The sequence below is a fragment of the Vigna umbellata genome, chromosome 7, assembly GCF_029865625.1.
Source record: "Vigna umbellata cultivar VRB3 chromosome 7, Vumbellata_1.0, whole genome shotgun sequence".
NCBI classification, from domain to species: Eukaryota; Viridiplantae; Streptophyta; class Magnoliopsida; order Fabales; family Fabaceae; genus Vigna; species Vigna umbellata.
In genome coordinates this window covers 3,113,166-3,128,349 of record NC_142171.1, presented here as the reverse complement: position 1 = coordinate 3,128,349, position 15,184 = coordinate 3,113,166, and the positions used below count along the sequence as shown (strand labels likewise).

The 15,184-nt window shown below is 43.5% G+C and overlaps 1 protein-coding gene across 1 annotated transcript; it reads right to left on the bottom strand.

The window, feature by feature from the left end:
* Positions 1–12,694: 12,694 nt before the first annotated feature.
* LOC148194958 (L-ascorbate oxidase homolog) lies at positions 12,695–14,744 on the bottom strand. Its single transcript, XM_088094729.1, has one exon. The coding sequence runs from the start codon at positions 14,549–14,551 to the stop codon at positions 12,908–12,910; it is 1,644 nt and encodes a 547-aa protein (XP_087950855.1). The 5' UTR covers positions 14,552–14,744; the 3' UTR covers positions 12,695–12,907.
* Positions 14,745–15,184: the final 440 nt, after the last annotated feature.

Sequence of the window (15,184 nt, the reverse complement as noted above, 5' to 3'; positions counted from 1 at the left end):
ACTTTATGCATACTGCATAGTCTATCATAGAAACAAGAAAACCTAATGTCAACATAGTGTGTGAAAGGTAACTTATTGGCATATTAGAGAGGTTTATCTTGTGGTACAAGACCACTTGGGTGGTTCACATTGAATGTGAGTATGTGAAGTATTATAAACAATTCATTGAACATCCAAACCTTTAGGTCTTTCTCCATGAGGGATAACAACATGCCAAGAATTTGTCATCGTGGACACTCCTTATTTAGCTGATAAGATTTTTCATCTTCATATTTGGTATAACCTCTTTACTCGATAGAGATTGAAGGGTACTCACGTCTTACGACAATCTACAACAAGCATGTAAGAGGTTAATGGAGTGATGTAGTGATCCATAAAGCAATTACTTTTTAGATGATGTTAACTCTTTTGCAAGGCTCATTTCTTCTAAGTCCCTATTCATATAGTCTATGTGTCTTCATGTATAGGGGGCAAGCATCTTCATATTCTTCCCATTTGTCAAAATCCTTTCCATCCGATAGATTTTCAAGAAGGATAATAATGATCCAATATGCAAACTAGGACTTTGTTTGGTTAACCAATGGAGTAATAAATTGCATTGAGTGAGATATGAAAATATAATCTCAGTCAGGCTCAAAGGGCTAAAAAAGGAAGATCTATTAATGGGGTTGTTCGTTGTTCCCATAGATATGTCCATTATGGGAACTTGGTGCCATCAAATTCTGAGTTCAACATGATAAGATTTGTTTGTTGGAAAGGGTCAAGGACGTAGTGGATACACTTTGAAGTAGGGCTCTTCATCGATGTAGGTATAAAGAGCATGAATGATGTATGTCATTCTACTCTTTATTTCTTGATCTAAGAGCATTTTCTAAGCTAATTATTGTCCTTATAAATCATGCATTTAAAATGTTTTAATAAAAATATACCATAATTCAATTTTACTAAATTTTTTACATTTTGCATAATTTTAGCATCAAAGCATACATTCATCCAACCATATTTCCTTTTCTTATTTTAGGAGAAAGGTAATCCGAGATTATTTAACATAGGCCAAATTGATGGAAATCAAGGCCAAATTATGTGTAACCTACCTTCATTTTTCTAGAAAGCCAAGCTAGAGAAGATCAAATCTTTCACCAAAAGCATGAGGCCTAACTTTTCTTGTGCCACCCATTGTATAGGTATAAGGGAGTCACACAGCGGAATGAAAACGTTCGTTAAGAGCGGAAAGCGTATAGCGATCAACAAACAAGCTACAGGAGGTGGAGCATTTCCGAGCGGGAGGAGCAGGAGTTTTCCTCGTCCCCTTTCAGAAAACAATTTTATTATTTTGTATATTTAAAATAAACCAATTGTTTTGACCGGATCCGAGGCGGACCCTGCTAAAACATGCGAACGTTGTCTCGCGGGAGGATGATATGGCTGACTACGGTTGGACGGACTCCTGATCCACGGACGGACGCTCCAGACGCTGGTGAAAACCGGGCGATCACTGACGTTGCCGAATCCCACGAACCGAGGAAAGCTGAACTGGCGGACACCGACGCTGCTCCACACTCCAAGCCGGGCGGTCGTCCTCCCATTCCCGGTGCTGCTCCATACTCCAAGCCGGGGGGTCGGGTACCTATCAAAGGCACTTCGACGCTCAAGTCAGTAATATGACAGGCGTTATATAATGCATGTGTGCGTTGCGTTCTAAGCAATTTGTCCAGAAATCATACCTGAGACCTTTATTTATACTGATTGTAATGGGCTTTTACCTTTTGGGGGCCTGGGAACGGCCCAATAATACCTTAATCTTTATTAAGGACTTTAATGAGTCATTAACATTTAACCGTGTAGTCGACAAAAGGCGGGTCGGTTGGGAATGATGGTTGGTCCGGGAGGTCAACCCGGGCGGGCGTTCGGTTCGGGAATGACTGGACGTTCGGTCCTGATTCTTGGGCGGACGTGCCCTCTTGGGCGGACGTCCGGTTCTCTAATGGCTGGACGCTCGGTCCAGATTCCTGGGCGGACGTGCCATCTTGGGCGGACTGAATGGGTGGACTGGTGTTGGATTAACCGCTCGCTCGGTCTATGCTGGGAGGGCCTGTCAGTACATAAGCCCCCTAAGCCCGAGCATAAATTTATCATGCGAAGGGGTTTTGCCCACGCCTGGGTATACTCCTCTTTCATGGGGTGGGAAACCCTTGATCTTAAGCGAAGTTGGTCTGTAAGGCGGGCGGCCGCCCTCATGGGGCTTTTCTCACGACTGGCCGGCACTGGCAGGTCCGCGGCCTGGGCAGCCGGCTTAGGACGAGCCTCGATCATGGTCGCCTGGGTGTCCACCCTGTCCTGCCGGTACATGGGCGTTCGCCCTGCCATACCTTCCAGACAATTAGGCGGGTGATTTTACTAGGTCTCGCGTGTTGACATGGGCGGCCGGTCCATTTGGCGACGTGTATGTTCTTCCGTACGGCGGCCGGTCCATTCCACGTGGTGACATGGGCGAATGTTTAAATGCCACTCGGGCTAACGATGGGGCCGGACGGCCGAGACTTGAGGCTTGATAACTGACAGCTGAGGCCGATTGGCCGAAAGCATGTTGACGTCGATCGGCCGAGAGTTGAGGCCTGATGGCCGAATGGTCGGTTAGGCCGGATGGACGAGCATACGTTGAGGTCGGCTGGACGAGCGCTCTTTGAGCCGTAAGGACGAGCGCTATTGCAAGCCGGCCCAGCGGTCGGTCGATGAGGCCGAATGGACGAGCGCTCGTAGGAACCGAATGGACGAGCGCTTTTGTCTGGGTGGTCGAGAGCTTAAGGTCGGATGGCCGATTGTTGAAGCCTGAATGGCTAATTGTTGAGGCCTGACGGCCGAGTCTGACGCCAGATGGCCGATTATTGAGGCCGGACGGCCGATTGTTCGAGGCCGGATGGCCAAGTGTCTGTTGATGACGACGGCCGAATGCTGAATGCCAGATTTTGGCTTAATATCTAAGGTCGAACGACCGAATGGTAGAGGTCGAAGACTTACCTTTGGGAGCTGACCGGCAGAGTCGAACGAGGGAAAGGGCGACCGTTCTTTAACTTTTGGTGCGGCCAGCAGTGGTTCTCGGTGGAACTCTCCGTTTGTAGCCCGACCAAGTTGAGAGTTGTTCTCGGCGGAACACTCTTTTTCGCCAACTTGGTCTTTATGGGGCGGGCGCCTCCTCGTTTGTAGCCTGACCAAGTTGAGAGTTGTTCTCGGCGGAACACTCTTTTTCGCCAACTTGGTCTTTATGGGGCGGGCGCCTCCTCGTTTGTAGCCCGAACAGTTGAGAGTTGTTCTCGGCGGAACACTCTTTTTCGCCAACTTGGTCTTTTTCTATGTTTGATCCGGGATGATTGGGGAGAGCTCCTTTTGTGAATATACATTCGTACGATTTATTGCGGGTTACCTGCATTACGAAGGGAATATAATCGAATTTCAAGTTTAAAGAAAGTTGTTATACCGTGTAAGGTGGACCGATGGGTTCAACATGCTCGGATGAGAATGGTTGTTCCCAAAGAGTACTTGTGAGGTCGAATGTCAAAATTAATGGGAGGCCGAATGGTCGAGCGCATGCTGAAGCCGGACGGCCGAGAATTGAGGCCTGATGGCCGAACGCTCGGTTAGGCCGGATGGACGAGCGTACGTTGAGGTCGTCTGGACGAGCGCTCTTTGAGCCGTAAGGACGAGCGCTTGATGGACAAATTTATGAACACCAAAATATGATGTCACAAACTTTTTTTCAATCGGCAAGTATGACCAAATCGTTCAAGTAATAAACTTGGTAAGACCAAGTATCGTTCTTCCCAAAGGACTCACGACCTAGTTTAGTTGTGTGGTTTATTGATTAGCTAAGACTTAAAGACGAAATATTTGGATTTTTATATGCAAAAGACGAAAATTAAATATGTATGCATGAAGTTTTGATCAATGGCAAAAGCAAAAGATAAACACTTTCAATGAAATAGATGTATGAATATGTTGTTGGGGGTCAATTTCATCTTATCCACTCTCATATATTTTAGGAATTCAACATTCAAATCATCATTGTTAATGCCACTCTCTAAAGTACCTTTCAAGAAGGCTTCTCCCTAATGACGAGTTCATACAATTCCTAGCATTCCTAATGATCAGTTCATAAGTGCAGGAGCTTAACGACAACCAATATAATATTGGGAGAAATTCCCCGGATCTAGACTTCCCCGTACGCGCCCGTATCGACAAAACCAATAATCATGCATCGAATGAGTTAAACAATGCAAGCATTACGCAAAGAGGAAAAACCCTAACTAATGATGAAAGAAAGCATAGATCTTAAATAAAAGATGTAAAAACAAATTCCATATATGAGAGCTTCAAAAGATTACATTGATTTCGCAACAAACATACAGAGTTTAGTTCACCATATTCATGGTGAACCTAGATGAATAACAATGAAAGAATGAAAGATAAAACCCTAAAAAGATGAAGAGGAAGCCTCAACATCCAAGATCCCCCTTCAAAGGGGTGGAAGAGAGAGTGTTTGCTTCGTTCCAGTCAAAGATACCTAACCCTAGGAAACCCTAAAGCTTATATATTATTCGTAAATTACAGAAAATTAGGTCCAAGCCCATAAAAGTGCCGCTCAGCGGTAAAGTACCGCTCAGCGGTAAAGTACCGCTCAGCGGTAAGTGCGTGAGACGTTTCTTCCCCTCAGCGGCCATTTTGCCCCTCAGCGGATCTCCCGTAAGCTCCTGAGTGCCGCTCAGCGGTAAACTGCCGCTGAGCGGTGACTTCAGCTTCTCCTTTTGCACTTTTTGATGTCTTTTTTGATTCCATCTCTCACCTTCTTTACTTCTTTCACCAAATTCACCTTAAAACCAGCACAAAAACACTGAAATCAAGCATAAACCTGTCCAGCTCTCTTATTTCTGAAAATATGAAGAAAAGCATGATTTCAAGCTAGTTTCTAAGTATAAAGGTTGCTTTTAGTATCAATTTTAAGCATGAAAATAACAGTTTTTCAACTGTTATCACAATCCCAAACTTAGAACTTTGCTTGTCCTCAAGCAAACAAAATGTAACTCAATCTTCAACCAATTCATATGATGGTTCACTCATTCAAAAATCCTCTTTTTAGATAAGTAAAAACTTCAATCAAACTTATGACCAAGAGTTCAATCAAGATGTGCACATGCTTTAGTGTTTCACAAAGTCAGTTAATACCCAACAAATGCTCTTTTTCATGAATGACCAATCAATTAAGCATGGATGTTCATGTGCTAATGGAATATTTCCTCACTAGGTAAAGTATCTCACTCAACACACAAGTGTATAAGAGGTAATCACTCATTCACTCTACTATCACAATGTCACATGAATCAACTTTGCCTTTCATTTTACCACAATCAAAAACATTCACAAGCATGCATCATCACAAGGACTTTTCAATGGCTTATAATGTGGCTGGGTTAACAAGAAAATTGGTTTTTCCGGATCACAAAATCCTTGAGTTAAGATAATCATAACAACACAATTATTCTTATTTTTCCCAACTTGCCTTTGCATTTGCATTGAGCTTTACTTCTTTTTCTTTTCTTTTCTTTTCTTTTTCTTTGCATATTCTTACTTTTTAGCTCTTAGCTCAATGCTTTTCCTTTTTCATGTTTTCCCAACAACCCCAAACTTGAACATTTAACAATACCACAAAATATTTTCTACTTAACTCAAGGTAAAGATTTTCAATCAAGGGTTTCAGTGTATGTTCAAGGCTAAGGGTTCAAAGGATAGAACAATAAGTGTTCTCTTTTAGTGGGCTAACTTTATGAATTTGGCCAATAAAAAGGGTTCCAACAAACGGCCTTGATCATATGATACAAAACAAGCAATTGATTCAATCATAGAAAACCTGGGCAAAGTCATTCATGCTTTCAGAGTAATAGCATTTAACAATAACAACTCTGGAGCTCAAAACCTCACATATAAGCTCATTCACATTTGACATACACATCCTGCTTAATTTCACAATCACAATCATAATATAATGCATTTGTTTACAAAACTTGTGAATCACCTGTATAAGCATTTTAATGTGCACATCATCTCAACATCAATCAATCAATAAGCATCATTCAGCATTACTTATCACACAATCACAGTTAATAGCAAACCATCATAACAAACCAGGTGTTCAATAGAGTACATCAAACCCTAATATAAAAACAAAAACAAATAAGTTCAGAAAACTTAAACCACAAAAGCATAATCATATGATAGCATTTATCAATAAATGCTATCTCAGCTCCTCATCAGTCTGAGCTGTCCTCTGTATCTTCTTCTTCTTCCTCATCTTCATCATCTTCAAATGCATCATCATCATCAGCTTCATCTTCTTCCATCTCTCTAGCTGAAGCTTTAGCTGCTCCAGCTCCTCCTCCATGCACTGGTTCCTCTGGCCAAGCTACCACATTATGGAATTCATCCATAGTCCACCTGTGGGCAGGAGGTGTATCATACATCCCCACAATCATCTCAGCAGTGGCCACCTGCCCTCTATGAATAGACTGCAACTGAGCACCTATAAGAGACATATACATGTCCCTCATCTGGAATGGTTCTGCTTCATGTGTCTCAGCAGATGTCTGGCTCTATGCTGGTCCTCTCTCTCTACGAGCACGGCGTGGTGGAACTGGTTGAGCTGCTTCCTCACCTCCACAGTACTGCCTATAATAAGCCTCATCAATAGCTTTTCTTGGCCTCTCAAATGGTGGAGCAGAAGTGTCCACCCCAACTATCTTGCAAAGATGTGTGATCAAAGAGGGATGTCCTAGTGATGCTTTGTGGTTTGAGGTATTAGCACACACACTAATCTCATCAGCTATCACCTGCCCAATATTAACATTCAAGTTTCTGATAGCACAGTAGATGAAGAATGCCCTGCTGAAAGTAATATCTAACACATGTGAACATGGCTGAATGGCTGAATGTTGGCATGAGAAAACGCCATCCAATATTTTGCAAGAGGAGTCAAATCCGTCCTCCTAATGTTAACCACTGAGCCAGATCGATTCCTTTGGAAGTGTCCTCTAGGTATGCATAGTACTCTCTCCACATCCTCATAATCAGCACCTTCCTCCATGCAAAGAGCAAACTGGCACTGCTCACCAGCCCAAACAGTGTCCAGGAAGTTATTAATAGAATCAGGATCATACCTGATAGCATGGCCTCTGACATAGCCCAAATAATTCTCAGCTGGATAATCACCAATCTTCTTTGCATTGGTGTAAAATTCCTTTACCACAGCTATGTTGGCAGGTGTAGGATAGGTGGCTAGCTTTCCCCAGTCATTCCCTAACACTTGCTCTCCAAATTGAGGAGCAAAGTTAGGTATCATTCCAACCTTTCTCTCCATCAGAAGTCTCCTGTCCTGAACCACCCTAAAGTGCTTCTCATGTTTCCTAGAGAGGAACCTGCTAGAGTGGGGTTGCTCTGGTTCCTTTTCCTTTCTCTTGGTTGCCATGGTTTTCAATCTTTTTCCTGAAGAGGATGCCATTCCTACATTCAAACACAAACACAAAACCACAGAACATGATGTTAATCATTAGTAAAACACAGAACACAACTCCTTTCGAAGCTAAACCACCGCTGAGGGCCAGAATTTCCCCTCAGCGCCACCAGTGCCACATTCCAACACGCAAAAATTTAGAAAAACCAAATCTGGCAGAGTGCCGCTCAGCGGCAGATTACCACTCAGCGGTAACTCTGCAGATTTTTGAAAATCTTGTTTTAAAGCTGTCCTAACTCCACCCAAATGCAATTTTCAGTTTTCTAGTTCATAATCATGCAGTTTAATCGGTTCAAACATCAAATATATCATCAAATCATGCATAGAAATCAAAACCCCTAAATTTTCATGCTTTGACAATCACATTCAAAATCAAAAACCCTAGAATGAACAAAATGCATTTTACTTACTTGGGTGAAGATACTAGATGCAATGAGAATGTTTCCAATCTAAGATACTCTCTTCCAACCCCAAACTTGAATGGAACACTAGTGAGCAAGTGAGTGGAAGAGAAATTTTCAAGAGGAAAGAATGAAAAGATATGGAAAACCTTGGAAAAGGTATGTGGGAGTGTTTGTGCAGAGAAGAGCCTGGATAGAAAACCTAAAACGCAGCTTGGGGTATAAAAATACCCTAATGGGCTCGGGTCCCGCTAAGGGGAAACTAAAGCCCATCTGCGAGAGTACCGCTCAGCGATAATTTACCGCTCAGCGGCACTTTCGTGATGTGCTCTTCTCCTTCTTTTCTTAACCTACGTGCCTCCCATACATGCCCCTAACTGGTTCCCTGCAAGTCAATGTTTAAAATGCTTATGCAAACCCTAACTAAAATAAACAAACAGAAATATTCAATCAACTGGGTTGCCTCCCAGGTAGCGCTTGTTTAACGTCACGAGCCTGACCCAAAATCCACCAACACCCATCAGTAGGTGCAAAATTTTCTTACCAACACCCATCAGTAGGTGTTACAAACATAGTATCCTTCAGTAGATGCTATTTCCAACAAAATAATTACAAAAATAATGTTCACAAATTAAAAATTACAAAAAACCAAATCAAAAGTCTTTAAATCCACTGGGTTGCCTCCCAGCAAGCGCTCTTTTAACGTCATTAGCTTGACCTAATAAAGTTCAAGTTCCATCTTCTTTTTCTTCTTCTTTCTACTGAACTTCTTTAGAAATTTAATCAAACCAGGAACCTGTTGCAGTGTCTCAATCATAGGAACTTTAATCTCCAATTTCTTGAAGATTTCCATAAAGCACTTAAATTTCTTTTTCTTCCTATGATTCTTCTTTAGATGAGGATGGGATTTTTCATATGATTCCTTCTTCTTTCCTCTCATCTTCTTTTTCTTATGCTTTCTCTCCCCAAATTTTCTCTTTTTCTTTTCTTTTATTTTTTTCTTCCCTTCTCTCTTTCTCCTCAACTTCTTTATTTTCACACAAATTTTCTTTCTCTCTTCTCTCTCAACCACTTCTTTTTCTTTTTCTTCATCTTTATCTTTCTCACTCAACTCTTCTTTCTCTTTTCTCTTTACCTCATCTCCCTCTAATTTTTCCTCATCAAGAATCTTGTCACTTTCAGTGATAAGGACTTGCCCTTCCTCCTTAAGGTTAACTTCAGTATTAACATCATCATTCAATCTCTGATTGATGTAACGAAGTTGCATCTCCATTCTTTTACATGATTCTTCAATGCTTTTCTGAGTAAAGTCGGAATTTTTCAAAAATCGTTGAAGGGTGTCCTCCAACCTATCCAAACTTCCTGATAGAAAGGGTTGATGCTGCCATTGTTGTTGTGGTTGGTTCTCAAATTGTCCAGCAACTTGCCAAGATTGGCTTTGATCCATGCTTGAGTGAGGTTCCCACCAGTGTTGAGATTACTTTGGTAGAATTGAGTGCCCATATAGTTAAATTCTTGACCAAATTGCATTATGCAGACATTAGGCACAAAATCCTAAAAACAATTGTTAGCACAAAAAGATATAAGATCAGAGATAAGCAGATGAAATAAAAACAGAAAATAGAAAAACAGAAAACAGAAAAATAAAATAAAATAAAATAAATCTAATCTAATCAAATAAAAACCGAAAAATAAAAAAAAACACAAAATAAAAACAGAAATTCAAAATTAAAGTCAAAGATAATCAACAATCACACAAATTAACCAGTTAAACCACGAGTCCCCCGCAGCGGTGCCAAAAGCTTGATGGACAAATTTATGAACACCAAAATGTGATGTCACAAACTTGTTTTTCAATCGGCAAGTATGACCGAATCGTTCAAGTAATAAACTTGGTAAGACCAAGTATCGTTCTTCCCAAAGGACTCACGGCCTAGTTTAGTTGTGTGGTTTATTCATTAGCTAAGACTTAAAGACGAAATATTTGGATTTTTATATGCAAAAGACGAAAATTAAATATGTATGCATGAAGTTTTGATCAATGGCAAAAGCAAAAGATAAACACTTTCAATGAAATAGATGTATGAATATGTTGTTGGGGGTCAATTTCATCTTATCCACTCTCATATATTTTAGGAATTCAACATTCAAATCATCATTGTTAATGCCACTCTCTAAAGTACCTTTCAAGAAGGCTTCTCCCTAATGACGAGTTCATACAATTCCTAGCATTCCTAATGATCAGTTCATAAGTGCAGGAGCTTAACGACAACCAATATAATATTGGGAGAAATTCCCCGGATCTAGACTTCCCCGTACGCGCCCGTATCGACAAAACCAATAATCATGCATCGAATGAGTTAAACAATGCAAGCATTACGCAAAGAGGAAAAACCCTAACTAATGATGAAAGAAAGCATAGATCTTAAATAAAAGATGTAAAAACAAATTCCATATACGAGAGCTTCAAAAGAATACATTGATTCCCCAACAAACATACAGAGTTTAGTTCACCATATTCATGGTGAACCTAGATGAATAACAATGAAAGAATGAAAGATAAAACCCTAAAAAGGTGAAGAGGAAGCCTCAGCATCCAAGATCCCCCTTCAAAGGGGTGGAAGAGAGAGTGTTTGCTTCGTTCCAGCCAAAGATACCTAACCTAGGAAACCCTAAAGCTTATATATTATTCGTAAATTACAGAAAATTAGGTCCAAGCCCATAAAAGTGCCGCTCAGCGGTAAGTGCGTGAGACGTTTCTTCCCCTCAGCGGCCATTTTGCCCCTCAGCGGATCTCCCGTAAGCTCCTGAGTGCCGCTCAGCGGTAAACTGCCGCTGAGTGGTGACTTCGACTTCTCCTTTTGCACTTTTTGATGTCTTTTCTGATTCCATCTCTCACCTTCTTTACTTCTTTCACAAAATTCACCTTAAAACCTGCACAAAAACACTGAAATCAAGCATAAACCTGTCCAGCTCTCTTATTTCTGAAAATATGAAGAAAAGCATGATTTCAAGCTAGTTTCTAAGTATAAAGGTTGCTTTTAGTATCAATTTTAAGCATGAAAATAACAGTTTTTCAACTGTTATCAGCGCTATTGGAAGCCGACCCAACGGTCGGTCGATGAGGCCGAATGGACGAGCGCTCTTTGAAGCCCAACTGACGAGCGCTGATTGAAGCCGGACGGACGAGCGCTCGTTGAGGGCGGATGAACGAGCGCTCTTTGATCCATGATGGACGAGACTCAGTCTTGACCTCCGGGAGTGGAGTTGAAACGACCGGGAGCTGAGGCCGGATAACCACATTCTGGATGCCAAATTTGGCTAAGTACCTAAGGCCGAATGGCCGAGTGGTAGGAGTATAACGTACCTTGGAGGCCAAATGGCCGGACGGCGGACGCCAACCTTGTCTGAGGCCGGTCCGGGAATTGAGGTCGAATGACCGGGACTGTGCTGAGGCCGGTCGGCCGAGAACTAAGGCCTAAAGGTCGGGAACGGAGGCCGGATGTCCGGATGTTGGATGCCAAATTTGGCTAAGTACCTAAGGCCGAATGGCCGAGTGGTAGAAGTTGAACACGTACCTCGGAGGCCAGATGGCCGGGTGATGCCAGATTTGGTTAAGGTAAGGCCGGACGGCAGAGAACTGTAACCGGATGGCCGAAAACTTACTAAGGCCGAAGGGCCGAGAGTACGAGGCCAGATGGCCAAACGCTCGGGACTGGACGACCGTTCTAAGGTCGAACGGCCAGGAAATCAGGCCGGGCGACCGAGATTTGCGTAATGTTGATGAAGCCGAGAACAAAGGGCTGAAGGGCCGGGAGTTGACATTCTTCTGAGGTGCCCCTCACTGGTTCCTTGTGTTTACAATGGGTAATACCCCACTCGGCCCCACGGTGGGCGCCAAATGTTTCGACCGGATCCGAGGCGGACCCTGCTAAAACATGAGAACGTTGTCTCGCGGGAGGATGATATGGCTGACTACGGTTGGACGGACGCCTGATCCACAGACGGACGCTCCAGACGCTGGTGAAAACCGGGCGGTCACTGACGTTGCCCAATCCCACGAACCGAGGAAAGCTGAACTGGCGGACACCGACGCTGCTCCACACTCCAAGTCGGGCGGTCGTCCTCCCATTCCCGGTGCTGCTCCATACTCCAAGCCGGGGGGTCGGGTACCTGTCAAAGGCACTCCGACGCTCAAGTCAGTAATATGACAGGCGTTATATAATGCATGTGTTCGTTGCGTTCTAAGCAATCTGTCCAGAAATCATACCTGAGATCTTTATTTATACTGATTGTGATGGGCTTTTACCTTTTGGGGGCCTGGGAACGGCCCAATAATACCTTAATCTTTATTAAGGACTTTAATGAGTCATTAACGTTTAACCGTGTAGTCGACAAAAGGCTGGTCGGTTGGGAATGATGGTTGGTCCGGGAGATCAACCCGGGCGGGCGTTCGGTTCAGGAATGACTGGACGTTCGGTCCTGATTCTTAGGCGGACGTGCACTCTTGGGCGGACGTCCGGTTCTCTAATGGCTGGACGCTCGGTCCAGATTCCTGGGCGGACGTGCCATCTTGGGCGGACTGAATGGGTGGACTGATGTTGGATTAACCGCTCGCTCGATCTATGCTGGGAGGGCCTGTGAGTACACCAATCATGAACTATCATCTTGTTATATAAAAGTTGTCAAAAAGATATTTTCATATTTAAAAGTAGGGGATGGAAAAGAGAAAGGGAAGAAGAGTGGAAGGAAGCATGGAAGGAAGGAGTGTGAATATGTATTATTGATTTAGAAGTATAGGAAAGGGTTGATACATCAGTGACCAGAAAGATAAAATTAATTAACTACAAGGGCTAATCAATTAAGGAATATGTCGTGGATCGAAGAGTGTGATGATGATAAAGTGTTGAAGCGATCGACGAGGTGGCTCTGATTAAAGAAGAAACCAAGTTTAGGAAGAGTAAGGTGGTGGCTTAGGCATATCCTTGACTATGCCGCAAAGAAGCTGAGTATCTGGAAGGTTGTACTCATCCCTGAGGGACCTGTTTGGAGACAAAACGCTCACGTACAACTGCTGTCCCAGGTAACGATTCTCGCCAAGCTCCGACCTCAAGTTCCACATACCAGCATTGTCGAATGTCAACATGATAGCAGCCCAGGACTTGGGGAACACCTGAATGGTGTGTCTGCTCACAGCATCCAGAAGGTTGTAGTTCTTCCTCTTCTCCGGTGACCACTTCCCTGGCTCAATGGCGACGGCAAAGAAAGAGTAGCCATCCAAGTTGTAAGACTGGGGAACCTTTGTGGGGTTCTCGAAGATGATTTCGATGAAGTCACGGAAGTTGGCGTTGATGACGTTAGCAGCAAGGGTGAGGTCGCCGATGGGGGAAACGGGGTCGTCGGAGATGAGGTTGTACTGGAAAACCTTGTCGCTCACACCGTAGTACTCAGCGAGTTTGAGTGGGGTTTCATTGTCAAGGTGGGACACACCATTGAGTCCGTAGCGGAGTTTTCCACCGAACCTGCTGAGGGTGTTAACGAGCTTGATGGTGCGAGTGATATTGATCTGGCCGTAGTGGTAAGAGCCCTGAGGGTTGGGCCTGGCAGCGCTGGCGGTAAGGTTCCAACGGAAGGAGCGGAACTGATTGAGAGACCAAGCCCAGCCTTCGGGAGCTGGGGGAAGCTCAGGGGAGGCGGGGGCGACACCGTTGGAGTAACGGATGATGCGGGAGGCGGCGAGGGTCTTCTTGGTGAAGCGAGTGGAGGCGACCATGTAGTAGTCCTTGGGCTCCTTGTCGGCGGTTACGAGGACAGAGAAGCACTGTCCAACGTGAACGTCGAGGGAGTCGTAGATGTTCTGAACAACGTGTGAGCCTTCCATCTCGACGAGCTTCAAGGGATGACCTTGGATTCTGAAGTTGAGGGCGTCCTTGATCCCCACATTGCAGATTCTGTATTTGTAAGTCTTGCCGGGCTCCATGGTATAAGCGGGCTCAAGACCACCGTTCTTGCCGTTGATATGGACTCCGCTGGGCCTGCCGATGCTACGTCCACTATCCAAGAATTGCCTGAGGGTCTGGTGGGACTTGCCGTACCAGTCACCGATGAGGACCCAGAACTCGTCGGCGGGGTCAGCATAGGGAACTGGGATCAACAAGCGGCTGTAGATCCTCAAACCACCGAAGCCACCGACGGCGCGGTGCATGCCGATGGAGGGGTAGTAGAAGTAGCTGCCGATCTGGTCCTTAACTTGGAAGTGGTAGGTGTAGTTGGAACCTGGGAGGATGGGGCATTGGGCTCCCAAGGTGCCATCTTGCCATGAGTTCTTCCTGTGTTGGATACCGTGCCAGGTGAAGAGGAGGGGCTCGTCAAGGAAGTTAAAGACATTGACGACAATGTTGTTGTTACTGCTGCAGTTTATTTCTGGCCCTGGGAACAGGCCGTTGATGAGGATGCCCTGTTGTTCCACACCCAATGGTGCAACAGTGCCGTAGGTGACGTTCCATGTGTAGAATATGTAAGGGTCTTCCCCACGCACTGATGCTGCCATCAAGCATGCCATCAAACCAATCACTAAACTTGATATCCGACCCATTTTTTTTTTCCTTTTTTTATTCAATTCAACCCTTTCCTATCTCCTTCCTTCGTTATTATTGGAAGAAGAAGGATTGTTATTAGCTTCTTGCTTTCATCTCCATCTTCCCCTTCCCCTTTTATAACCCTTTCCTCCACTCTCTTTCCTCCTAACTTCTCTCTCCACTCCCTATAATTCCTTTCATACCTCGTTCTTCGCTTTATTACCCTTTTTCTTTGGATATCTTTAGCACTTTGGTTTCCATCACAACAACGATTCCCCTTCTCTCGCACATTCTATATGTAGCAAAAGCTCTTTTAATTAAAGGATATTTAATTCCAACAATCCTTAACATATGTATGCTAAACATCAATGTGCAAACTTCAACCTTTTTTTCGCATTATGTTATCACATTGGACATCTTTTATTCTTTATTTCTTTATTCTAGCTATTTTATCTATGTTGCTTAGATGTAATTAATTTCAATTACTTAAAAGGGTTTAAATATTTTTATTTATATTCTTTTAATTTGAATAATAAAAAGTAATAAATAGCAAGTGGGGAAAGAAACAAAGGAGCCAATGTCAGAAAAACAAACACACACACTTTTATTAGAATAAAACTCGGGCACCTATTCTCTTCTTCAAAATTCTA

Bases quoted from the DNA above. Each gene is read 5' to 3' on its own strand.
- LOC148194958 (XM_088094729.1), bottom strand. From the start codon at position 14,551: ATGGGTCGGATATCAAGTTTAGTGATTGGTTTGATGGCATGCTTGATG.